The 27,599-nt window shown below is 41.1% G+C and overlaps 2 protein-coding genes across 5 annotated transcripts in view; one reads left to right on the top strand and one right to left on the bottom strand.

The window, feature by feature from the left end:
• LRSAM1 (leucine rich repeat and sterile alpha motif containing 1) overlaps positions 1-13,968 on the top strand; it is a 40,194-nt gene extending 26,226 nt beyond the window's left edge. For all 4 annotated transcript variants that reach the window (XM_074211113.1, XM_074211114.1, XM_074211115.1 and 1 more), the window contains 9 exons: positions 457-544; positions 1,383-1,457; positions 3,762-3,842; positions 5,761-5,856; positions 7,245-7,343; positions 8,286-8,417; positions 11,583-11,661; positions 12,174-12,319; positions 12,541-13,968. In XM_074211113.1, the coding sequence (XP_074067214.1) occupies positions 457-544; positions 1,383-1,457; positions 3,762-3,842; positions 5,761-5,856; positions 7,245-7,343; positions 8,286-8,417; positions 11,583-11,661; positions 12,174-12,319; positions 12,541-12,666 (922 nt within the window). In that variant the 3' untranslated portion in view covers positions 12,667-13,968. The remainder of the gene's footprint in view (positions 1-456; positions 545-1,382; positions 1,458-3,761; positions 3,843-5,760; positions 5,857-7,244; positions 7,344-8,285; positions 8,418-11,582; positions 11,662-12,173; positions 12,320-12,540) is intronic.
• A 1,647-nt stretch (positions 13,969-15,615) lies between these two features.
• NIBAN2 (niban apoptosis regulator 2) overlaps positions 15,616-27,599 on the bottom strand; it is a 105,025-nt gene continuing 93,041 nt past the window's right edge. The window contains exon 14 of the mRNA XM_074211112.1: positions 15,616-19,441. Coding sequence (XP_074067213.1) covers positions 18,765-19,441 — 677 coding nt within the window. The 3' untranslated portion in view covers positions 15,616-18,764. The remainder of the gene's footprint in view (positions 19,442-27,599) is intronic.

The following is a 27,599-nucleotide window of genomic DNA, read 5'->3' as shown; positions in this document are numbered from 1 at the left end:
ATTGGTTTAGATAATTTCAAACTTTCCTTCCAACTCGAAGTCCTGTGTTCCCTCTCTCAGTGTCTGTTTCTTTACTTGTGAAATGGTACCCAACTTGTTCAACCACCCTGTATTGGTGGGTTGTGTGAATGACCATGATGCCCTTTAGAAGCTATATACAGGATTAGGAGTGGGAAGCACCAAAAGAATAGGTTGGGCTGTGTTCTGCCTAGCTGAGTAATACTCTGGAGTTTGGAGATACAAAGCCAATTGGACTAAACTAACCAGATTAAGGCATACAGGTAGGTAGAAGTAGGTCCTGAACAATAGTGCCAACATATTTGGAGAAACAGAAACCTAACTTTTCCCACCTCTGCTCAAATGTATTTTCTCTGAATTATATAGGCTATTTTTTCTCTCCTTTCTTCCTGTTTGGATTTGGATGGAGCAAGGCTCATTCACCTGTCTTTCTTCCAGCATGGCGCAAATGGATGAGAGATTCCAACAGATCCTGGCTTGGCAGCAGATGGATCAAAACAAAGCCATTAGCCAGATTTTGCAGGAGGTGGGTTGGGGAGCTAAGCAGACATCTGTCACTTGGATCTTGGAAGCTGGGCCAAAAAGGAGACTGCAATCCAAAGTTCTTGGTGAAAACTTCTAATCTGCCAAAAACCTGAACTTCTAAGTGGTACATGTTAGGAAGGAAAAAATTGTTCCCCCAAGAAAACTCTCCCCTAGGGATTTGGAGATTGCATGAGTAAGATTTTCACTTCTACACCTAAATTAGACAACAAGGACAGAGAACCTCCCAGGGATTTCTGGGTGATACTTTCTTTTCATTGTATCTCCACACAAATTTCATCAACTGGTAGAATGCTGCCTGTGGCCCCTTGAGCATGGATGGATGCTCATTGAGGTTCAGAGTTAGAGTAGTTTAAAAATTGTGATTAGTGGTTAATTATCCAACCACCAATCCAAAGAGTAGGCAACATCAGGTAATAATTTTATCCCTCTACATCTTCATAGACTTACAAATTGGCCTCAAAAATCTCATAAGGTACTATTCTATGCTCTTCTCCCTACCTCAGTCTTTAATTTTCCTTTTTCTTCTATCTCTATCTCTTCTCTTTTTCTAAACATCTTTTCTATTGTGTTTCTCTTTTCTCCTTTCATCTTTTTGTCTACTACCTTTATAATTTTTTTTAATATTAACTGTCAATGAAATTTGATGGTCCCTGAGTTTAACTTTTAAAAGCAATTTTAGGTTTCTCCAAGAAAAAAAATTAAATTCTCTTCCTTTTTTTTTTTCATGTGGCTCACCTCAGTTTTATTCTGAGCCTAGTATCCTCAATGGAAAAAAAGATTCTCCCTCTTTGCTAAACAGAATGCAATTTCTGTTACAGAGTGAAATGCAGAAAGCTGCCTTTGAAGCCCTTCAAGTCAAGAAAGATCTCATGCACAGACAAATCAGAAACCAGGTGAGCTCCAGGTCACCAGAGGTAAAACCATGTGAGATTTCTAAATATTATGTACATCCTCTCAATCAGCAGAGAGGAACCTTACTAGATTGCTGCCTTCGAATGTCTGAAGGGCCATCATGTTCAAGAGGGAACCAAGAGAATGGAGACTGTATGAGTATAAATTACAGGGAAGTAGTCTCTCAACTTCGAATTTTAAAAAATTCTATCCATCTAGAACTGCTTCTGGGACATCTTTTCTGAGTAACAAAGGGAATACTTGATTACTAGAGGCAACTTTCATGAGCCCTTCAAAATGGACAGTGTTTGAAGAGAGGTTGAATGATCAACTGGAATGATATAGAAGAGATTCCTCTACTGAGTTGGAGGTTGGCCTATAGGACATCTTAGTGCCTTCTAAGACTTAATATTTTATGATTCTAAATTTGTCATCACATTGGTTTTTTGGATATTTCCAGAACTTTCCAATTGGGAAAATTTAAGAAAAGGTTATGACTTTTGACAGTATAATGTACATGGAAATAGCATTGCATTAGGAGTGAGGTTTCTAGTCCTGGCTCTGCCACTAACTCATTGGGCAACACAGTTGTTGACTCATTAACGTCTCTGGGACTTGGTTTCCTAATCTCTAAAATGAGGGAATTGGAATAGATAATTTTTAAAAATTAATTGTTTTCAATGAACAAAAATCCCTCTTCTCTCCTTCCCCACTCCCCACCTCCCCCATGAAAAAGAAGAAAACAACCTTTGTAATAAATGTGTATAGACAAGCAAATCCCCACATTGGCCATATTGGACTAGGACTCTAAGGTTCTTTTGAGCTCTCAAAATCTGATTCTGTGCCTGACTAGGGGAGAAGAATCATGCCTCCCAGGGCTTGCTTCACATAAGCAACAGTTCCTTACCTTATCACCTGATAACCACAAAGTTGCCCAGTCTGAAGGGGGAGTACACTTGAGTACTCTTCCTTTGAGCTAGTAAACTTCACTGGGATACCAAAGGCAAGACTGGTTAGTCTCCCTAAATTCCCTTTTGATAATGAAGGATGTTTGTTTACCAGGTATGTGTGTGCAGGAAGGAATTGCTCTGAAAAGGAACTTGTCCATGATTGCAAAGCCTGTCTGCTATAAAATATAGATGGGGAGGGCTCATCCTCCCTATCATTCATGCCATCTTTTGCTGAGGCCCATTCTAGTGAGCTGAGAAAATTCTCACTGCTTCATTCATTTAAAACCATCTACTAGGAGAATTCCGGAGATATTTTTGAGATTCATTCTGATTCCTGTCCAGGAGGACTGGATCCAGGAAGTCTTTGCTATCTTGGTAATGGCACTGGAAAGAACACTGGGTCTTGAACTTTTAAAAAATAGAGAAAATGATGAGAGATAGATTGGGTTGTAGTATTGACCCTGTCTCTGATAACAGGGTAAGGTTAGCTGAATGATTTCACTTCTGTGATCCTCGGTTCCTTTTTCTGTAAAACAGGGATAGTGCTCTACTGATCACACAGATTTGCTGGGAAGATTGCATGAGATGGATGTCAGAGTAAACTGTAAAGTGCAAGGGATTATTATTTTATTATTTGAAAATCTCATAGCATCATCATCATTAAGCATATCTAAATTTCACATTCTTGCATGACTTTTTCTGATATGACTTCCTTTTTTTATTTACCAGTTTAATTTAAATTCCACATTGGCCAACATTAAGCTCTTTTGTGTGACCTCACATGACTGGCTGGGGAGTGACAAGTTAGGAGTAGCCTTGGCTGAATTGGGCTCTGTCTCACATTATGCTCCCGTCATCTCAACTGGCTTGGAACTCCAAGCTTCCCCTTGGGGGCTTTGAAAGGAGACTCTTCCATTTTGAGGAGTTGTAGATAGGGGTGATTTTTGACATTCCAAACCAGCTGTCTCCTAACAGTTTCTGAGCTGGTGCCTTATGGGAAAAGTCAAGAAGCATCTTTCATATTTCTTAGCATGAAACAGGTCTTTCCCTGCAACTCTAACAACTATTGGGGGGAACAATTTAGTTAAAATGGGAGCATGAGATTGTTTCACAGGTAGAGAAAAGGCTAGCCAGAACCCCAGTAACATCACTGCTTCTGGGATATCTTTTCTGTGTAACAAAGGGAATACTTGATTACTAGATAATTAAAAGTACTTAGCAGAATTTCCATCATCCTGAAACTCCTGCCTTTCCCAAAGGGCTAATTCGGGACATCATTTAGGGCTGTTTCCTACAGCAGAGTAAATCATTCCTTTCTAAATGTAAGTTAAAAACACTGTCTCATCTTCTGTTTAGATTAAGTTAATAGAAACTGAGTTATTGCAGTTGACACAGCTGGAGTTAAAGAGGAAAGCCCTGGACACAGAGGCACTGCAGGTATGTAGGGTTCTTTGGTCTGATTCCATCCCTTCCACCTGCAATGGGTCTTGCTTGGGGGATCTCGCAGCCCTGTGCATTTCACTTCTGATTTTCTGCAGCCTCCAAATAAGTCCATGTGTGAGCTAGGACTTTCTGTGGGAGGAAGGCCATTGAACTGACAGTGAAGAACCCTGGGTTCTAGTCCCAGATCTGCCCCTTACTCACTATGTGCCTTTGGCCAAGTCACTTGTCCTCTCTGGACCTCAGCTAAGTCTCTGCAAAGTGAGGGGGTGGACCAGGTGATCTCCAAAATCCCTCCTAGCTCTAATGGTCTATGTTCTGACATTTTGTGTTCTAGGGTCTCTTCCAGTTCTATCATTCTGTTTTATGTTCTAACATTTTATGTTCCAAGGTCCTTTCTGGTCCTATTGCTTCATAATTCCCCAAACCCTGGCTCAGACTCAGTTTAGGTAGATTTGGTTTGTGGTTGTTTAGGCAGAGGTGGGATGGGCAGTTTCTTTTTGGAAGTGCAAGAATTGGGTGAGTTTCCATCTCAAAGCCCCTTCCCACTTTCTTGAACCTTCAGATGCTATGGAAATGTGAGTCATTGTCATGATCATTTTGTGTTTGTTTTGTTTTAAAATGGAACGGCCACTGGGCCCTCCATGAGTTTACCTCATGCTTCCAGGCCTGCAGCTTCTGCCCACTTTGTTGCCACCTGTTATCCTAGGGATGCCCTTTTTATGTTGGAAAAATTCTGGGGGAGAAGGATCAGGGAAAAGCTCAGGCTGCCTCAAAGGATGAGACTCCTGTGTCCTTCCCTTTGATGTCACATTGAACCTCTCTGACAGGAGAATCTTCATATGCCCTATCCCACTGGCACATCTGTCTATAGGGAGACTTGGATTTCCTTAAACTGGACCAACCAACTATTCTTTCCACTTGCTCCATCTTTTTGCCCTTTTGAATGCTGACTCTTATGTCCTTCTCTGTTCAGCATGGCCTTCTGGGAAGTATCTGGAGTAGTCATGACTCCAGAGCTGCCCTCCGAATCTCCTGGTGTGGATAGGCCCCTCTACCAGTTGTCTGAAAGTATTTGTTGTTCCAGGGTTCCAAGCCCAGCTCTTACACTAAAACAGGTTCTGACAAAGACCACTTCCTAACTTGGAACCTCATCTTTCTGCCCTTCACTCACTGTATCAAATGAGGGACCTGGATTAGATTATCTCTTAAGTCTCTTTCAGATCTATCATTTTTATGGCTCTCTCTGAATGAAGGGGAAGAGCAGCAGTCAATGTTCCATATGTCCCTGTCCAGGGCAGAATTGCCAGTCTCTCTTGGTGGTCTGATGGTTGCTCAGTCCAGGAGCCTCTTTTAGGCATTTCCCGGTGGGTTCACTTCTGGGTGACTGAAGTGTGTGAACCATGACATAGTTGAAACAGGTTTCCCCCTCCAGCTTTCACCACCTCATTTGTATCTACCTACAGACTTATTCTACAGTCAGACTACATTACAGGGTGATGCTGGCTTTTCTGCAAGTTATCATTTCTACTTTTGTTTTTTCATTCTCTCCAGCTCCTCATTGATAAGCCCACCACTCAGACTCCCTGTGCCAGCAGTGGGACTCTTGAGCAGGTGTGAGGAGCTCAGAATCCCAGAAAAGCAGAGAGGAGTGATGACCTCAGGCCCACAGCTTGTCAGAACTTGTGCCTCAGCTAGACGTCAGGGAGGATCAGTGGGTCACTGGGAGAAGGGCCAGGTGGAAGGGGTACAGCTCAAGAGACAGATAAGTCTGGTGTTTCTGTCAGCACTCCTTGTTATCTTTGAAGAATTGTCTGTGATTTGGGGTTCTGACAACACTCCCTGTGTGTAAATGGGTATCTGAGATAGAGCATTTTCTTGCAGTATGGAAAAGGAATCTCTTTGTACATTGTAGGAAATGATCTCAGAGCAACGCCGGACCCTCAGCTCCCTACTGCAACAGTTACTCAAAGAGAAAAGTCAACGAGAGGAGGAGCTACAAGGAATCCTGGTGAGTGTCTCTGATGTTTGTATGTATGCATTGTGTGCCTGTCCTCCACAGTAGTAACACTGGTTCCATAGTATATTGGCTTGAGACCATGTTTTAGGATTATCGGTCCCTGGGCTAGATTGATAGCATTATAGAATAAATACAATGATTAAAACTATCTTTCAAGTTAAGTTCATTTTTAACTTTTATTAATATTTTGTTCTTTACCTTATTACCTTTGTTCTTTACCTCATTCTTCTGTATATCCTTCCTCTTTTCTTTGCGAAACCCTCTCATAACAAAAGAAAACCATTCATGTAAAACTGACCCCACACTGTGTATGTCTACATATAACATATTCTGTATCTTTAGTCATCCTCTCTCCTGAGTCAAGTTTTCATTGCAGTTATTGAAGTTGAGTTTTTTGTTGTGTTTATTTTCATTATCATCATTATGTTTATTAATTACTTGGTTCTACTTAATTTATATGTACCAGTTCATGTAAGGCTTCCCTTGTTTGGAATTTCTCATATTTATCATTTCTTTGAGTGAAATAACATTTATTTACCACAATTTATTCAGCCATCAGTGGGTTCCCAATTTGTTTCTAGCATTTTTCTCCTTGATATGCATTTTAACCACATTTTCCTACAAAAAGTCTGGAATGGGCAAAAAGATCTTTCCTCCCTCCCTCCCTCCAGATATGACTTTGCATACCAACAGTTTGACTAGTGTTTTTGTGATGGGTTGCTCAGCAATTTGAGGTGAGTGATTTTGGGACAACTCTTTCAAGGAAAACTACCCTGGTTAAAGAAGTCATTTGCTTCTCAAAGAAGGCAGGTGGATACTTCCCTCTGACTTGTTTTTTTTTTCTTTCTTTAAATTAATTAATTAATTTTTTAGATTTTTTTTTTTTCAAGGCAATGGGGTTAAGTGGCTTGCCCAAGGCTACATGGCTAGGTAATTATTAAGTGTCTGAGGTCAGATTTGAACCCAGGTACTCCTGACTCCAGGGCTGGTGCTCTAGTGACTGTGCCACCTAGCTGCCTCATCCCTCTGACTTTTAAAAACCCAACTGGGTAGCCCCTTTGCCTAATGTCTTGATCAAAGTGCTGTTGTCTTCCCCAGAAACTGAGAGACTCTTAGACCTTCCTCCCTTGTCTTATAGTACAAGCTACTGTAGTGAGCACAACAAGTTGAAGTAGAGCATTCCTGTGACCCATCTACTGTCAATAGTCCTCTCTGAGCAACCCCAAACTATGTCCTTAATGAGTACAGATGATTTTTTTTCAAACTGGAGAGAAGAGTACTTGAAAGCTCCTGGTGACCCTACCTTAGTGTTCCTTTGATGTCAAAGGATCTTTAACTTCTTGATTTGGAACTAACATAGTCTGCTTCTTTCTTGACAGCTGGAAATGGAAGCCAAAAGTGAAACCACACAGGAGAACTACTGGCTCATTCAGTATCAACGCCTTTTAAATCAGAAGCCCTTGTCCCTAAAACTGCAGGTAAATCAGAATACCTGAAAATGGGAAAATTTCCTGTCCAAAGATCATGCTTTTTTTTTTTTAGAACTTCCATATTTGTCATTCTTTAAAATGGGAATAGATTCCCACAGTTGATTCCCTGGAGTCAAGTTGCCCTTTTTGCCAACCCTGTCTGATCTTCCCTGGCAAATTCAGGCAGTAATTGGATGGGAGGAGCAAAAATTCCCCCATTAGATGCCTTGGTAGTAGTTTTTAGTATTCACTCCCAGAGGCCAGATTTGTGCTGGCCTTGCCTTCTTCTTCTAACCTGTATGTTTCTCTTCCCTTTGATCCTGAGGTTGTATCAACTCCTGATCATTGTGTTTATCATGATGGAGGAATTCTTTCCTTTTCATATTGGAAGTGTAGACTTTACTCTGCTTCTCTAAGGTTCTAGAATTCTGAATAGCAGTGTGGTATAGTCTTTTTGAAATGGGATTTTCTCTTATTCCCAAAATGTGTTTACTTAGTAGATATTGGAGGTCTTGCTTAAGCAATGAAAATGGCACAGTGGTTAGAGCACTGGTCCTGGAGTCAGGAGTACCTGAGTTCAAATCCAGCCTCAGACACTTAATAATTACCTAGCTGTGTGGCCTTGGGCAAGTCACTTAACCCCGTTTGCCTTGCAAAAAACCTAAAAAAAAGTTTTTTTCTTTCCTTGTCTCTCCCATTTTTTTTTTTAAGTAGTTGCTGCAAAGTAAATGTCCCTTTGTGGATCAACTCAGAGACATTGGCCCATAGGCCCCAAGAATGGCCTGCAATAGATGAAAATGTAATAGGGAAAAGATTAACAAAATAAATAAAGCTACATACATTAACATAGGTAATGTTAATTTGTTTTTTTTTAAGTTAGTATGATGCCAGGAGGGGATTTTTGAGTTAGATTACATGACTCTAACTGGCCCTTTTTTGCCTTCCCCCCAGGAAGAGAGCTTGGAGCAGCCACTGGTAACCCTGCTGATAGAGCTTTCAGCTGAACATTATTTGCCCATCTTTGCTCATCATCGAGTCTCACTAGACATGCTGAGCCACATGAGCCCTGGTGACTTAACCAAGGTAGGCAATGGAACATTATGTGATTGGGGAATATGGGAGACAGAATGATCATTTTGACCCTGCCCTTAGTCACCTTCTTTAAATATTCTTTACAAGCTTCTTATGGTTGTGCAGGACTGTTTACCTGAATAAGATGTCTGTTGGGTTCCCTATGGCCCATGTGATATACCTTAAACCAGCTTGATCTGTTTTGTGCTAGCTCCAGAAAATTACAAGTTTCCAGGGTTGGTTCAATATTAGGAAAACTTAGTATAATAAATTATATCAACAGCAAACCTATCAGAAATGATATGATCATATCAATAGATGCTGAAAAAGCTTTTGACAAAATACAGCACCCATTCCTATTAAAAACACTAGAGAGTGCAGGAATAAATGGACTGTTTCTTAGAATATTAAGCAATATCTATCTGAAACCATCAACAAGCATTATATTCAATGGGGAGAGGTTAGAGGCATTCCCAATAAGATCAGGGGTGAAGCAAGGATGCTCATTATAACCACTATTCAATATTGTATTAGAAATGTTAGCTTCAGCAATTAGAGAAGAAAAAGAAATTGAAGGAATTAGAATTGGGAAGGAAGAGACAAAACCCTCACTCTTTGCAGATGACATGATGGTATATCTGAAGAATCCCAAGAAATCAACCAAAAAACTATTGGAAACAATTAGCAATTTTAGCAAAGTTGCAGGATATAAATTAAACCCTCATAAATCCTCAATTTTTCTATATATGACTAGCAAGCTACAGCAGGAAGAGCTAGAAAGAGAAATCCCATTCAAAGTAACTTCAGAAAATATAAAATACCTGGGAGTCTATTTGCCAAGACAGACTCAGAAACTTTTTTAAAAACAATTATAAAACACTTCTCACACAAATTAAATCAGATTTAAATAACTGGCAAAACATCAACTTTTCATGGATAGGTTGAGTTAATATAATAAAAATGACAATTCTACCGAAACTAAACTACTTGTTTAGTGCCCTACCAATCAAAATTCCAAAAAATTACTTTAATGAGTTAGAGAAAGTTGTAAGTAAATTCATATGGAGAAATAAAAAGTCAAGAATTTCCAGGGATTTAATGAAAAAAAGTGCATAAGAAGGGGGCTTAGCCCTACCTGATCTAAAATTATGTTATAAAGCATCAGTCATCAAAACTGTCTGGTATTGGCTAAGAAATAAAGTGGTGGACAGGTGAAATAGACTAGGTGCAATAGCAGGAATTGATTATAGTAATCTGCTGTTTGATAAACCCAGAGTCCAGCTATTGGGATAAAAATTCTGCAATAAAAACTGCTGGGAAAATCAGAAGTGTAGTATGGAAGAAACTTAGATTAGACCAACACCTCACACCCTATACCAAGATAAGATCCAAATGGATACAGGATTTAGACATAAAAAAAAATACTATAAGCAAACTAGAAGATCAAGGACTAATTTACCTGTCAGATCTTTGGAAAGGGGAGCAGTTTATGACTAAAGAAGAGATGGAGAACATCACTAAAAACAGACTAGATGATTTCATTTACATTAAATTAAAGCTTTTGCACAGACAAAACCACTGTAACCAAGATCAAAAGAAATGCAGTAAACTGGGAAACAATCTTTATACAACTGTTTCTGACAAAGGACTCATTTCTAAAATATACAGAGAACTGAGTCATATTTTTAAAACAAAAAGCCATTCCCCAGTTGACAAATGGTCAAAGGATATGCAAAGGCAATTTACAGATGAGGAGATCAAAGCAATCCATACTCATATGAAAAATTGCTCTAAATCATTACTTATTAGAGAAATGGAAATTAAAGCTTCTCTGAGGTACCACCTCACACCTCTCAGATTGGCCAATATGACCAGGAAGGATAATAATCATTGTTGGAAGGGTTGTGGGAAATCTGGGACACTATTACACTGTTGGTGGAGCTGTGAACTCATCCAACCCTTCTGGAGAGCTATTTGGAACTATGCCCAAAGGACAACAAAAATGTGCAAACCTTTTGATCCAGCAATAGCACTACTGGGTCTATACCCTGAAGAGATGATGAAAAAGGGTAAAAACATCACTTGTACAAAAATATTCATAGTAGCCCCGTTTGTGGTGGCAAAGAATTGGAAATGAAGTAAATGTCCTTCAATTGGGGAATGGCTTAGCAAACTGTGGTATATGTATGTCATGGAACACTATTGTTCTATTAGAAACCAGGAGGGACTGGAATTGAGGGAAGCCTGGAGGAATTTGCATGAACTTATGCTGAGTGAGATAAGCAGAACCAGAAAAACACTGTACACCCTAACAGCAACATAGGGGTGATGATCAACCTTGATAGACTTGCTCATTCCATCATTGCAACAATCAGGGACAATTTTGGGCTGTCCACAATGGAGAATACCATCTGTACCCAGAGAAAGAACTGTGGAGTTTGAATAAAGACCAAGGACTATTACCTTTAATTTGGAAAAAAAACCTGATATCTTATTGTCTGATCTTGCTATCTCATATTTTATGTTTCTTCCTTAAGGATATGATTTCTCTCTCATCACACTCAATTTGGATCAATGTAGACCATGGAAACAATGTAAAGACTGGCAAATTGCCTTCTGTGGGGATGGGGGTTGGGAAGTAAGATCAGGGGAAAAATTGTAAAACTCAAAATAAATAAAATCTTTATAAACAAAACAAAACAAAAATTACAAGCTGCCAGCAAGTCTGCATCAGCTCCTGTTATCATTGTTCCAGATCAGACCTCTTTCTCCCAACATGTACACTTATAATCTTCATCTCTCACCAGGAATCTCTAGCATTCATTCTCTTCCTGGACACAGTCTGACTTCTCCAGAGGTCCGGTTTCATTTAAAAGCCATCTTTTGTTTCCCACATTGCCACATAAACTGCTGGGGTTTCAAAATCTGTCATGATGCAGTGGTGGGATTTAGCCTGTAGGGGTCACGTTTTAGCGGGTTAGTGTAGCCTAAACCGTGACAGACAGCCAGACCTGGGCCCCCGGTGGCATTTTCTGAGGTTAGGGCTTAGACCATGAAGGGCCTTCTGCAGTGCTGTGGATTCTCTCCCGGACAGAGACCCAGCTATTGAGTTGGGGGTGGGACTAGGTTAACCCAAGATTTGTCTAAATCTGGAATTTTCTGATGCTTTTGCTTCAGATGGGCATTTCTGAAACTGGCCTGCAGTATACACTGATCAGGAGAGCCCAAGAGCTGCTGGATGTGAGAACACAAGCAGGTACTGACCACCAGTCAAATCTGAAAATGAGCATGATACACCCAAATTTCTCAAGAGAAGGCACTTGTTATTATAGAGCCTTACTACTCTTGTTCTTCAGACTTCTGACTGTTCTTGATATTTATCCCTAGTTTACAAAATGAAAAACTGAATTGTAGAATGAGTAAGGTCTGGTCTGAGACTTCTTTGAAAGAGCTATGACCAGCACTGAGATCTTGGGTCCCTTGAACATCACTCCCTCACTACGTGGTAGTCAACTTAGGGGACCCCTGATAGATCTCTTTCCCTCAGAAAAATGGTTTAGAGCAGAGATCACCAGCCTGGGAGGCAGGAAGCTTACTTGTTTCTTCACTTAACTTTTTGGTGCTTCAGTCTCCTCACCTATAAACTGGAGATCTGTTCTCTGCCCTTTTCCCCCTTTACCTCTCAAAATTGTTAGAATTAAGTGAGATAATAGATGGGAAAGTGCTTTGTGAATTGTATCACTCACTGTCTCCTTTGGTGCCATGCAGAGTTCCCGAAGCTTGTTGATGGTGAGGCTGTGGAAGTTCCAGAACCTGCCTCTGCAGAAGAATATCCTGAGGCTGTGACCCCGACGGCTCCCCCTGCACAGCTGGATGTGCAAGCTTCAGAATGTGTAGTGTGTATGGAATGTGAGGTAAGGACTTAGTGGTGGGTGTTGTGGTGGGAGCTGGGAGAAGTATTGGTTCATTCAGTCCCATTTTATTGGCAATAAGCCTCTAATGCTTTTGTGCCAGCCCTCTCTTAGATTATGCTCACAACTTTGTTCTTGTAGGAAATTGTCTTTTTGCTTTGGGGAATCTGGAAATGGCTTTTAGCTTAAAGGATGCTCGTTCTATCTATTTCTTTAACTTTTAGGCCCAGATGATTTTCCTCAACTGTGGTCATGTCTGCTGCTGTCAGACCTGTTGTCAACCCCTTCGGACCTGCCCACTGTGTCGCCAGGACATCATACAATGTCTCCGCATCTACCATAGTGGCTAAGCTGGGGAGTAGACCGTTCCTAGACTACAGAATGTTCCCTGACTTACACCAGGTTGCTGGTATAAGACTAGGGGCCTTTTTTTCTTCCTCCAACCCCTGTCAGAGATAGCATGTGACCCTTTTCCTCACAGCTTCTCTCCTCACTAGCCGGGTTGATGGGCTCTGATTGCCAAGCACTTTTTTTCCTCCCTTGGATAAATTATTTGCTCATTTATACATGCTTTCCTCATCACCAGACCCATGAAAAGTCTGGTTATACAGGGTGCTTCTAGAAACAGGAGTCAGGTTAGAGTTGGGAGAGGAGATACCATAGTGCTCTCTTCTCAGAACAGGAGCAGAAAACTTCCTTCCAGTTCCCATAAAGACTGAAGGAACAGGACCAGCTTACCAGTTCCTTTGTCTATACTTGAAATACAGAACAATTTTAGGAGGTCATGATTTTGACTTAGTATAATTATGAAGGGGATAATGGGGATAATCTATGAAGCAGAAACTTAGGGTTTACTCCCATTGGCTGTTAGTATAGGCCTTTTACTCAGGGCATTAAAAGCCCTATCTTAAAAGAATGTAGAAAAGAGTCACTGGAGGAAGAGAGGGCTAAAGATTCATTGAAGGTATGGAGGACCTCAGTAGGTAAAGCCCGTTTGGGCTTGCCCAGAGGTAGAAATGACATCCTTTGTGTGTCTGGCTGTTCTACATATTTACTTCAAAGGGACACAAAGTGAAGGCTTGGAGGGTCTCTGTCAGGAGGAATCCTAGTTGGTCTTGACTAGCTGCAGAAATGATGCCCTGTTATCATATGTCTTGACTGTTCAACATCTCTGCTTCAAAGCGGTGCTTTTCTAGGTATGGGCCACGTAGCTGACTGCTAAAGTGGACAGGACCCATGGGCCCCTCGGGGAATGGCTAGTAGAGAATGATGGAACCATTCCCCAACGTATAAGATGCAATGTTCAGCCCAGGAAAGCCCAACCTGCTCTGGATGAGGTTTGATAGAGCTACTCCTGGCAGAATGGAATCTCCTTTGGTGAACCAGCTCAGTGCATCTCCTATTTGTGTACACCAAGGGGGCGGCTATCTCCATTGCAAACTGAGTTAGGGCATCCAGCAAGGGCCGCCCCTGGAGGGAGGCAGAGAAGGCATACCCAGAAAAAGCCATCCTTTCCTGTGTGGCCCTTTCTTTTGCCCTAGTTGATTAAAGCTGCTGTCCTGTCCCTTCTACCTCCAGACCCTAGTGCAGTGCATGAGCAGCAAGGAGCTCTTAAGTCTCAAAACAAATAAATTTCCACCTTCCCACCCTCAGTGCCTGAGTTGTCTTTGTGTACTTGCTATGAGCCAGTGAGGGTCATGCTTAATGGGCAGGTAGAGACTATTTCCCTGGTAGGAAAAGAGCTAAGAGCAAGAATAAACTTAAGAGAGAGGATGGGGAGTAAAGGTAGAACCAGAGCCAGAAGGGATCTTGGAAATCTTTAAAAATGGTGAACTCTAGGCCAAGGGTGACTTGTCCAAGCTTAAGCCTTCACTGGCAGAGCCAGGCGCAGTGCTCACAAAATGACTTCCAATGTAGTGCTTTTCCTGGTACGTTGCTGGATCCTCCACAAAGGCCGACAGCCCCCTCCCCCTTCCTTGATCGCATTTGAATCCTGAGAGTTGGATTGAACTTTGTTCAACTTCAATCCTGAGAGTTGGCTTAGCCTAAAAGGAAGAGGGGAGGCTGTCATAGCCTGGCCCCTCTTCTGCGTCTGGCTGGAGGCCAACTCTGGGGGCCTCCAGATTAGTTTAACTGCAGGGAGCATTGGACACAGGCTTTCTGTTCACGGAGGCAAGGAGCTTTCTGGTTCCACAAGGAAGACTTGGCTTCAAGGCCTGGGTGGGTAGAAGTTCAGATGCCTAGAACTTGAAGCCTGGAAGGCACCTTCTGGACAGACAGTGACTTGGGGGAGGGCCTGAGAGGGAAGGCAAGCATGTGCATAACACCTTCTCTCCCTTCAGCTTCCTCCACATGATAGTTTACATAAATCACCTTGGATTCTTTCTCTGCATGTTTGGCTTTGGAGGGTTAGGAATGAAGCTGGATGGAAAGCCTGGGTGGGCCTGTGGCCACCAGGGGGTGCCAGGCTCTCAGGATAAGTGAGGGACAGCCTCCAGGTAGCTTCCAGCCCCACCCACAACCGCAATGTTGGAGGCTGGGCACCAGCTGCTTCCAGCCTCAAGAAAAGCTCTGCACCTCTAAAACCACAAAGGGGAGGAGCCAAACAGCAGAGGTTCCCTGGCCTCCTGCCTCCCCAACACAGCCGTACTTGTCCTCACCTATCTGGCCTAAAAACAATATACACAACAATAACAACATGGTCAATGCAAAGAACAAACACAATTAGAAAGAATGCTGGCCTCCAATGAAGAGATTTGAGAGGACTGCCTCCCTCCCCTCCCCCCCAACCTATTCCCTTCATGGAAGTGTTACTCACTGCACCTGTCTTTGGAATTTTGCAATGTATAGATCAGTTGTGTTGATTTTTTCCTCTTTATTTTTTCTTTTTTCTCCTCCCTCCCCCTTTAAAAAATGTGTTAAATAAGCTAGGTGTCTGAGAGGGGGAAAGAGAAGGATAATGGGGATAACTATGAAGGGGATAATGGGGATATCTATGAAGATATAAGAAACAGAAAACATCAATAAAAACCCATTTAAAAAATACAAGTAGATGAATTCCTCTTCCTGAAGGAACTACTTTGTCCCCTTAGAAGGACAAAGCTGGCACTCTTTTGCCCCTCTCCTCCCTGAAGCAAGTTGAGGTTTTTAAGCTCCAAGTAGTTCAGATTCAAGCTTTAAAACAGTAACCCGGCCTGACCCATCTTCCCACACGCCTGCCGGGGACCTGGACAGAGGCAGTTTACCAATCTGAGCATGTCTCATCCTTCCTCCTCCTCTGAAACAGCATACAATGGGGCTGGCTTTAAATAAAGCATTTATTAATTAGTACGAGCATAAACATTTTATATAATATTTTCAATACAATATCTTGAAAGAGGCAGATTGGAAATACTCCAAGGGAAGGCACTTGTAAGGGATCCTGAGTGGTTCAGGCTGGACCCCGGTAAAGAAAAAAGAAAAAGTTTACAAGGCATTTTTTAAAACGGAATGTTTGTAAAAGATTTGGATTAAATTCATAGTGTGCTTACAAGTATCAACTGTCCATTTCAGAGAGTGAATTCCAGGACCCTGCATTTCAAGCCCTCATTAGGCCACATGGCTTTCTTTGCCTTGCCCTTGAATTGGCTCCACCCCATGTTCCCAAGACTTTTGCCCAGGATGGAAATATGACCCAGCCCCTTACTTGCCCCCTAGCCTCAGGAAGCTGGTTTGCTCCAACAGGATGTGATGGGTCTGGGGGAGGGAGTAGAGGGAAGGGAACAACTAAATGGGGGGGAGGAGAATTTCCTTCCCTGGCCTGCATCCAAGCCACATCCTGAAGAAGCTATTTTTTTCCCTTGTTTTTGTTTTTTTTTCTAATAGAAAAGGGAATATGATTAAGTCACTGGTCACTGGTGGTGGAGGTGGAGGGGTCTGTGAGTGCAGATGGATTTTAGCACAGCTCACAAAAGACTCACCATGATCTCACCTTTCCCAAATCCAGAATAACTTTTCAGGAATAAGGGTCCGATAAAAACGGAAGTCAACTGCAGTGCCAAGAATTAATACACGATGATGTATAAAAAAAAGCCAGGCAGGCAGGTTTGGAAGGAGCGGATGCAGTGACTAAGATCACCTGGTGAGTGTACTGTGTGTATGCGTGCCAGACCAAAGCTGATACTGAGATCCTGTGAGTCACATGCTGGGATGCCCACATCTCTGCAAGAGCTTGGGAGGCTCCATCCACAAACATTAGTAGGCCCCCTGTATTGGTCAGTGACTCCAAAGTTCCCCAAGTCAATTTTCATTTGTGTGAATCTGGGTATTGGCAAGGTATGAAGCATTATTCTCCCAGATTAGCTGGAGAATGAAATATAGAAAAGATCCCTTGCCTAAGCAGACTCAATTCTTTGGTCTTTTCTCTTTTAAAAAAAGGAAATTTACCATGGTCAATTTTTTTTTAAAGGCAAGAGACCATGACCTCTTCCCCATAAGAAATGAGAATGCATGAAGGAAGGAAACAACTCCAAAGAACTGATCACATGCAACCAAAACCCATGTTCCAAAAATGGGATGGGGATGGTGCTAAGGTTGGCTTGGTGATTAAGGGAAGTAACCAGGACCAGGATTCTGCACAATTTCCTCACTCTATAACTCTACCAGGGACATAATATAGTTTGGTCCTCTTGAAATTCCAGATAATACTTGCCTCCACTTCCCTTATCCCAGATGGCTGGGATACCCTCCTACCTAAACACAGTTTTCAACCTCTTTGACACTCCTCCAGGAGAGCTATTCCCTGTAGCCAAGGCTTCCTCCTTTCCTGAGGTCCCATGTGGCCTTAGGATGCTACAAGTCATACACTCTGCACATCTTCCTGGCCCAATTCCTAGTTCACATTCTTATGTGCCTTCCCAGCTTCATTCCTATGTCACACAAACTAACTTCTCCCAGCTCACCCCTCGTATAAATTCCCTCCTGACCAAATCCCTTTCTCCCACCTAACACTTTAACTCTGCTATCTTCAACCTTTCAAGTCCTATGTTAAGACCTAACCACCACTTCAACTACAACCCAAATGTTTCAAAACAATGAATATTTGCTTTGGGAGCATCTAAAATAACATCTAAAATACTCCTTCCTTTAGAACTCATGCACTGGAAAATCTTTCTCTTTTCCATCTCTAGACCTAAAGTCCTCCTGATACATTCTAATGGGTGGAAAACTTTAGAACCATTAGAATGGACCAAGGCAATGACCTTTCTCCTCCCACCTCAGAATGGATACAACAAAACTTGATCCCCTCCCCTGAACTAGAAGATGGGGCTATGTCCTTGACCCCTCCACAGGCTTTTCCTCTGACAGATCAACAACTCCTGGCAGTGCTAACAAGGCAGGAAATTTTCAGCTGGGCAGCTGGTTCAGATCAAGTAGTTGCTGCCATGGCTATCACTGTGCCGCCCTTTGGAAGAAAGGTAACTTGCTGGCTGGGAGGACCAGTGGACACTGAGCATATCACTCATGGCCAGTCCCTCCAGCTGGAGATGAGAGCCAGAATCTTCATCTATCTAGAGAAAACACTCCAGGATGGAGGTGATGAGAGGCTAAGAGAACGTAGCTCTCCTACATTCTCAGAAGCCACTTGGCCTTCAATGAATTCAGACCCCTTTGGTTTCTTTTTCCTTGCCCCTTTCCTACTCCTTTGGGGAAGAAATAAGAGGAAAGGAAAGGAAGAATGGAACTGAAAAAGGCAACTTCCTAGATAAGCTGTGATCTTTAGAATAAGACTGATCACTATGAAGTCAAGGCGAGGGTCAGATTCATTTGATAGCTGCCCAGGGAAAAAGATGGGGATGGGCACCCGTTTCTTCCTAATTCTCCCTCCTACCTTTCTTTTCCCACAGCTGACAAGGGAAAATTTTGACAGTATGCCTGTTGCTGTGGTCAGGTGGTATTCTTCTATGTCTCTTCCTCTCGATCTCAAACAGGAAAAGAGACATGGGATGGACAGTGAAGGGGTTGTGAGGGGAGCCAGGGTTGTATTTTACTTACTGGCCGCTTCCTAATCTGATAAAGTGACTGACTGGACAATGGACTCTCTCACTCATATTTCGACATATAAACACATATGTTTGTGACTTGGGAGAGCAAAAGGATGAATCCTTGGGGAGTTCAGAAAGAACTGAGGTTCAGGGGATCCCAGGCTCCTCGATAATGTGGGGTCCAATTTTTCATCTACCTTCTAGTCCATCCTTACTCCTGAACAAGACACTCTTACAATAGATATTGAGTGAACAACCCCTTACCCCTGTCCTTCCTGGCTTACTTCAAATTCCAAAAGATCAGCAGTGTCCACTTTTGGGAATGGGTTGGAAATGGGGTCTGTGGGGGTAGCTAGGACTTCCCATTGTACATACACCTGACCAGAATCCAGAATCCATGGGGTGAGGAATGGAGAGACTCTGGCCTAAAACTCAGTCTGCACACCTGTGCTGTCTTCTGTGGTGGTTTGGACATATGGCTTATTCCCCTGGCCAGATACCTCTTCCCCAGTCTCCTTGTCACTGGGCTTGGAGCAATTGCCATCTGCTTCTTCCTCAGAGGGGAGATGTCGGATGGGAGTAGCAGGAGGTGAGACAGCCTCCTCACCTGGGATGGAGGGTGGGGACTCATGGTGGGTGTGATTAAGGGGAGACCCCTGATGGTCAGGACTTTTCTCTCCCTCAGACTCCAGGGGCTGGGGGCTCTCCCTGGGAGACGTTCCATTAGTGAGCGGCTCAGCAGCAGATTGGGGGCTCTCCACCTGGAGCTCCTTCACCATTAGGCCTCGTAGCTCTGTGACGTTGTCTGGGGATGCAGGGGAGGAAATCGGCTCCTTCTCAGGCACTCCAGGGGACAGCATTTCTGGGCATGGCTCATAGGGCAGCCCAGCCTCATCATCATGTATCACTGAGACGACCTGCTTTGCCCGTCGCCGTTTTTCTGCAGACAGGTCTGCCTCCCCTGGGCTACCACTGTTGTATTCCTCTCCCCAATCAATGGGGACACCCTCCGCCAGCAGGTGAAGGTTGGGGTCACTGTTGTGCATCACCATGCTGTCCCTGTAAAGGTTGTGTTTCCGCTGTACTGCTGCCTCCTTCACAGCTGCAAGACAAAAACAGAGGATTATTCATTCAATATCCATTCAGTACCCTCCCACTGCCCCCTGATTCCTCTAGGTAGGCCTGTCCCATGGACATGTAACAAACATGTGAGGTGAAGGATACAGAGATGAACAAGATAAGGAACACATAACTAATTGGAAGGGACCTTGCTGATCAAACTCCCAAAAGAATCCCCTCTGTAATACCCAGCAAATGGTCCTTCAGCCTTTCCTTGAAGACTGCCAGTGATGGGGAATACACTGCTTCTGGAGGCAGCCCATTTCCTCTTTGGTGAACTTTGACAGCTAGTTCTCCCTAACCACTCTCTAACCCTGCAGCTCACACCTATTGCCCCTGGTTCTTCCCTCTGAGGTCAGGCTATAGGTCTAGTCTCTCTTCCATGGGATAGCCCCTCTCCCATGGGATAGTCCCTCTTCCATAGGATAGCCCATCTTCCATGGGATAGCACCTCTTTCATGGGAAAGCCCCTCTTTCAAAGGATAACCTTTCAAATACCTGAAAACAGATATCACATTTCTCTTGAGCTTTCTTTCCTCTAGGCTAAATATTCCCAATTCCTTTAGGCAAACCTCCCCATGACTATCCTATGAGGTAGAGCCCAGAACTAAATATCAAAACTCCAGAGGTGATCTAACTAGAGCTAAGCACAGCTGGGCACTCATCTTTTTATCCTTGGAGCTATTTGGCCGCCATAAGCTACTTAGTCTAAGATTCATGGAAAGGCCCCCTTTTTGAGAAAAACTGCTATCAAGTCATCACCTTCCCCACCTATTTGTAGAGCTGATTTCTTGAACCTAAGTTTAAGAGGTTTACAGTTTTTCCTATGACTATGTTTCTTCTTCATTTCAGCCTGTCATTCTAGCCTGTCAAAATCTTTTAGAATTCTCATTTTCATTCAGTGAGCTAACTCCAATTCCATTTTATTTTTTTAGGTTTTTGTAAGGCAATGGAGTTAAGTGGCTTGCCCAAGGCCACATAGCTAGGTAATTATAAAGTATCTGAGGCCAGATTTAAACTCAGGTATTCCTGACTCCAGGGATGGTGCTCTATCCACTGTGCCACCTAGCCACCCCCCAATTCCATTTTAACCCTAATTCCATTTTTATTCCATCTTCCATCTTTGTGCCATTTCTAGATATGCCAACTATGCCATCTATGCCTTTATCCATGAAGTGGATTTCCCAAGGTCACACAGCCAGGTAATTATAATATCTGAGACTGGATTTGAACCTCCTGAATCCAGGGTCAGTGTTCTATCCACCGTGCCATCTAGCTGCTCCCATCTGAAATGAATTTTAATAGCAGAGGGCTGATCTAGCACAGAGCTCTGTAGAAGATCACAGTAGTCTACTAGTGATATCCACTCTTTCCATACTACTGTACTATCTACTAAGCTAGAGGGCAAAGTGACTAGAGCACCATGAGTCCTGGAGTCTGGAGGACGTGACTTCAAATCCAGTCTCAGACACTTACTAGCTGTGTGATCCTAAACATGTCACCTAACCCTGTTTGCCTGAGTTTTTATAGAAAGAAATGGAAGAAAATAGCAAATCACTCCAGTATCTCCATAACTTAAATGGGGTTATAGAGAGTCAAACACGACTGAAACAACTCAACAGCAACTCTGTGGAATCAAAACTAAAATAGAAATAGAAGGAGTTGGACTACTGACTTGGAAAACTACAAATTAACATAATCTATGCTATATTTTATTATTTATTTTGTTAAATATTACATTTTTATCTGGTTCCACCTCACTAGTTTTCCAAGTCACAAGTTTCACACTTCTGAATTAACCTATATTTCTCCATTATTTCCCACAAGAAAAGCATGAGATACTTTTAAAAAGATACTTTCAGAATTTACTTAGTAAAAGTTAAAAATTGTTTTTACATGTAAATTTTACATGTTATTCAAACCAAATCTAAAATATCATTCCCCTGAACCACCTAAATAAAGGAAATAGTCTGATGTAACTCTATTCTTTGTTTTATTTTATTGCTGTCTTTTGTTTTTTGATAATTTTCTTTTCCCCTTTGTAATAAATAATTAAAAGAGAAAAAAATTCATGCAAAACCAACTAACACCCTGACTGCACCTGATGGCATATGCAATATTCCACACCCATAGTCTCCCACCTCCCCATGAAAATTGGGAGGTGCAGTTTCTGGGGACAAGTCTGGTTACTATAATTACAGAATATTTATTCTCTTCTTATTTGTGTTCTTGTTACTTTGTTTTCCTGGTTCTACTTATTTCACAATGAATCATTGCTTGTATATCTCTTGTTTTCTTATGGCACAGTAATGTTCCATTTTATAAATAAATATGTATATATATATATATATATATATTTAGATTTTTGCAAGGCAAATGGGGTTAAGTGGCTTGCCCAAGGCCACACAGCTAGGAAATTTATTAACTGTCTGAGACCAGATTTGAACCCAGGTACTCCTGACTCCAGGGCCCGTGCTTTATCCACTGCGCCACCTAGCCACCCTGTGAACTGGGCTTGATGAAGTCAAGCTAGCTCTTTGTGGTCACCATTTTCTTTTTTAGAAGTTCAGAAACTTTGATAATACACATCAAAATTTTCCCTGGTACTCAGCTCACAGGTTTATAATTTGCTGGATTTTCTCTCTTTGTCTCTCAAATAGAGACATTTCTCCCTTCTCCAGGACTTTCCCACAATAATCTAAATATCAATGACAGTGATTCGACAAACACATCCACCAGTTTTTTCAGTCCCCAAGGATATAATTCCATCTGGGCCAAGTGATTTGAATTAATCAAGAGCAGTTAAATGCTTTCTTACCTAATCTCTTTACTTATCCCCTCCCCCTACTCATTTAGCTGCCAAGCCTTTCAGATTCTACCACTTCAGCATTTCTCCAATCCAATTTTTCCTCTCCACTTGCCCTGCAGTCATCATGGGCTTCATTACCCCTCACTTGTACTACTGTAACTGTCTCCAAAGTAGGTTCTTTATGTCCAGGACTATCCTCTTTCTAAACTCTCCTCCACAAAGCTACTAAACACTAGGTCTGATCATGTCATTATCCAGAGTTTCTTTCTATTTTAGGATAAAATACAATTTACTCTGGCATTTAAAGCCCCACAGTCTGTTTCCAGGTTAGCTTTGCAGGTAGATTAATAATAATAATAATAATAATAATAATAATAATAATAATAATAATAATGATGATGATGATGATGATGATGATGATTAGAGTTTATATGGTATTTTTAGAGTTTGTAAAACATTTTACAAATATCTCATTTGATCATCACAATTATTATTAGATCCATCTTAAAAGGTGAGAAAATGATTCGCTAAGAAGCACATGTAGTTAAATTTGAACTCTGGTTTTCCTGATTCCAGAACTCTTCACTGTGTCACCTAGCTGCCCATTAATATCATTATACATTAATATTTCCTGGGCTATATAGGATGTTCCCTATGTCATGGACAGGAAAAACCTAGACAAAGCCTATCCCTCCTCTTCCCTCACCCCTCCACGTCCAGAATGCATTCCCAACCTCAAGGCTCAGCATAAGTGCCACTAGCTCGAACAATATCGTTCCACTTCCCCTGAATGTAAGACCCTCGGCCCTATCACTGTGTATCTGTTTAGTACAAAACCTATATTTACATCTGTGAATATGCTGCAACCCTTCCAGGAGAGAATAAACTCACTGACAGTGGACAAGGGCGATCTTGTAACAAATACACTCAAGCACAATAAATTCCTGCATTGGCCATGTCCCCCAAATGTTCTGCCTATTGAATCCATTTCCTCTTCTTCAGAAGGTATGGATCATGCTTTTTCACTGGTCTTCTGGAATCAGAGTCACTTTGGTCTTCATCTCCTTTTAAATATCTAAGTTGTTCGGTGAGCTCTTTGGCAACCACATGTCTTCTTTGGGATTGTTTCCCATCATTTCATTGAAATTTCATTCTAGATCTGTGTGTCAAAGTGTGTGATCACAAACTATGTGACTAACTTTCCTCTTTACCATAAATTTAAAGATCACTTCCCTACAGCTCCTGTCATTTATACCACAACCAGTTTCTCAGATGTTGGTGAAAATCAGATCCATAAGAGAATTCTCCTTTGTTGGTTCCTTCACTTATTAAGGCAAGAAAAGAAGTAGGCACCTACTTTTTAGTTGATCTACTTTTACTATTATGAAAAGAACTCTGGAAAACTCAATAATCCAGCAGAGAGGTTACATAGTAACAACAAGAACACAAATAAAAAGAGAATAAATATTCTGTAATTATAGTAACCAGACATCCCCAGAAATTGTACCTTTTACCTTCAATAAGTGAAACCTGATACTACTATTATTTTATAATTCAAGAGGCATTTTCTCTTTCTGTTCCCATAATCTATAGCATACACCAATCATTAAATCATTGTTTGTCTACTGATGTTTGATTTGATTTGTTGCTCTGTTGATGTTCTTTCTTTTTGTTTGATTGATGTTCACAATAAGCTCCAATGACTCCCCAAAACCTCCAGGATGAAATATAAAAATTGTCAGTTTGTCTTTTAAAGCCTTTCCTATCTTGGTTCCTTCTCACTCTCTCAGTCTTCTGCAAACTTCACTTTGCCTTATTTATCCCAGCTATACCATCCTATCTGTTGTTCCTCACACACAACTCTCCACAATTCAAGAATCCTTGGTATCCTCCTCTCTCTGTCTCTCATCCTTCCTGGCTTCCTCTGTCAAAGCCCACCTTGTGGGGAAGGTCTTCCCTTACCTCCTAAGGCCATGCTGTATCCATCTTGTTTGTATACAATTGTTTGCAAGGTGTCTCTTCAATTAGATTGAGCAAGCTCTATCTAGGAGAGCAGAAGTCTGGTTTTCACTTTGTTTTGTATCTCAAAATCTTGCACAATAGTCCATAGCAGATATTTAATAAGTGCTTGTTGATTTTATTCACTCAAATGCTCTCATTATACAACACATCACACCCATACTGGATGTTCTCATACAAATATTTCTTCTTAGTATATGTTACCTCCAAACCATGCTTTTACTGATCTTGTTCCTTTTGAGTAAAGTACACTAGTCACTAGTTTCATCTCTGCCAAGTTTTAGCTATACCTTTGGAGTGAAATGTCTCCTTGCATTAGAAATTCTTATTTATCTTGTTTATTGCCTAAATGTTATACATTTGTATATAGGCAATGAGACCACGGGTTTCATTACTGTCTCCTGTAAGTTTCAAGATGTCTCAAAAGATATTTTTCCTGCATTGCAGCTTTTCTCTATTGTCTCTAGTTTGACAGATATGTGTAGTCGATTTTCCTCTTCCCCTCTACTTTTCAGTCAAAAGGTTGTGTGATTAGTTTTGTCAGAGACCAGGCAAAAACATTCTGAGAAGCCCTAGTAAGCTACTATCCTTGGCCTAAAGCTGTCATATTCCTATATTTTAAGATATGATCCAGAAATTTTAATCAATTGTTCACCACTCCAATCAGCTTTTTCTCTTCTAAACCCCTGACCCTGATAGGGCAGAAGTGTTGAAGATACTAACAGGATGCCTATTTTCTTCAGTTTCTTGCCCCACTTTATAACCATTGGTAATGCTTTCCATTCTGTGTGACAGTGTGTGTGTGTGTGTATATCATTTATGCCCAGATGAATCACAAGAAGTGGGTAGTAATCACTTATTTTGACAAATCCTGGAAAGTTTTCTATAAAAATAATAGCTAACATTTTTATATGTATATATGACTTTAAATTGTGCAAGCCACTTTAAGTATATTATCTTATTTAACCAACAGAACAACTCTGTGAAGAAGGTGCTATTATTAATCCAATTTTACAGATGAGGAAATGGAAGCAGGAAGATGTTAAGTGACCTGCAGCCAATCAATTGTTGAACTGTCTTTTGAGTTTGATCTCAACCCAACATTTCATTCACTACCCTACCTTGTTGCTTTCATGTCATCCAGAAAGACAATACACCTTTCTATCATAGTTATTAGGTCAACAAAGGAACAATCTCAGTTCTTTTTCAAAGCAGGAAATCATAGCCATTAGTACTCATCTCCTTTTCCTCTGACACTGGACTATGTTCAGCCTAATGGCACTCACATCACCATTTTAGCACTCTCTGGAGAACACATCCATCTTTAGAAAGAATCTCAAATTTAATTTTTAGCCCCACGGACTTGGTAGCCCTTCCTTCCTTCCTCTTTTGGGTTAAAGACTTCTATCTACCAACCTCTGGAAACAGGTTCAGTTTCCTCTAGGAAACATCAGCTTCTTTTTTTTTCCCCTTGGTTTTTTCACATTTGTAAGGACTGCATAATTGTCCTTGAAAACTTTGGGTGGAAAGGTATCCCATCAACTTCCCAAATGCAAATCTCCCTAGAAAGTGAGTCCAGCTTGTATAATTTGCAGTCACTTGGCTAAGTCAGAAATAAGAATTCTACTGTGCTTACCCTTTGATCCAGTAAAATCACTATTGCATCCCAAAGAGATCATTAAAAAAAGGAAAAAGATCCTCATGTACCAAAATATTTATAGCAGCTCTTTTTGTGGTGACAAAGAATTAGAAACTGAGGGGATGTCCATCAATTGGGGAATGGCTGAACAAGTTATGATATATGAATGTAATGGAGTAATAAATATTGTTCTAGCTTTTTTTTTTTTTTTTTTTTTTTTGGTTTTTGCAAGGCAAATGGGGTTAAAGTGGCTTGCCCAAGGCCACACAGCTAGGTAATTATTAAATGTCTGAGACCAGATTTGAACTCAGGGACTCCTGACTCCAAGGCCTGTGCTCTATCCACTGTGCCACTTAAGTCTCCCCATAAATATTGTTCTATAAGAAATGAGCAGGGAGATTTCAGAAAAACCTGGAAAGACTTCCATAAACTGATGTTGAGTGAAGTGAGTAGAACCCAGAGAACGTTGTACACAGTAATAGAAACATTGTGGTCAACAATGAACAATCACAGTTCTCTTCAGAAGATCATAGCTATTAATACTCATTTCCTTTTCAACTATGGTAGATGTAGTTCTGATTCTCAGCAATACAGCAACCAAAGAAAATTCTAAAAGACTTGTGACTTAAAATGCCATTCACAATCAGAGAAAGAACTATGGAGTCTGAATGCAGATCAAAGTATACTATTTTCACTTTTTTAAAATTTCTGTTTTCTTTCTTGTGGTTTCCCCCTTTGATCTGATTCTTCTTTCATAGAACTGACTAATATGGAAATATGTTTAACATGATTGTGCATGTATAATCTATATGAGATTGTTGTCTTGGGAAAGATGGAGGGAGTTTTACAAAAATGAATGTAGAAAATTATTCCTACATGTAATTGGAAAAAAATTATAAAAGAAATTAAAAAATATAAATACAAATCCTGTTCATTCAATTATTAGCTCCAGTAAATGCTTCCTGCCCTCCCATCTATACTTTACAGTCTTATATCACCTTTGTTCATCTCTGCTCCCTTTGATGTTACAGTGTAACAAAGTTGATTGAGCATTCAGTTTAGTCCCTTGCTAAAAGAATGGCAGAAGACCCTAGTTCATCCCTGTGCTTCTCCAGTAAAGGACAGAGCATGTGGTGCCCTAAAAGGGCCAGGAAAGATGTTGGGGCTCATTATTCCAACTACAATAAGTCTAGATTATCTTTTCTCTTTTTTATTCCCTTGTAATGACTTGTCAGGCACACCTTTATTTTCCTTCTTTCAACAACTACTAAATATCCACACCCAACTTCCTTTCCTTTCTCTCAGTAATTACTAAGTCATATCCATTTACTTTATTTCCTTTTTTCTTACTCACTTACTCACCTTAGACCTTTTCCCTCAAGGAACTTAAAGTCTTAAAAAAAATTAGCTAGCATTTATAGCAACTAGAGTGGTTTATAATATTATCTTATTTTATCCTATTCTTTCTCTTTTTTTTTTTTGTTTTTTTTGCAAGGCAAATAGGGTTAAGTGGGTTGCCCAAGGCCACACAGCTAGGTAATTATTAAGTGTCTGAGGCTGGATTTGAACTCAGAGACTCCTGACTCCAGGGCCAGTGCTTTATCCACTGCGCCACCTAGCTGCCCCATTTTATTCTATTCTTATCCCCATTATTCAGATATGGCAAATAGGGCA

Source organism: Macrotis lagotis, chromosome 1, assembly GCF_037893015.1.
Source record: "Macrotis lagotis isolate mMagLag1 chromosome 1, bilby.v1.9.chrom.fasta, whole genome shotgun sequence".
Lineage (NCBI taxonomy): Eukaryota > Metazoa > Chordata > Mammalia > Peramelemorphia > Peramelidae > Macrotis > Macrotis lagotis.
The sequence above is the reverse complement of the archived record's forward strand: the minus strand, read 5'-3'. Positions and strand labels throughout refer to the sequence as shown.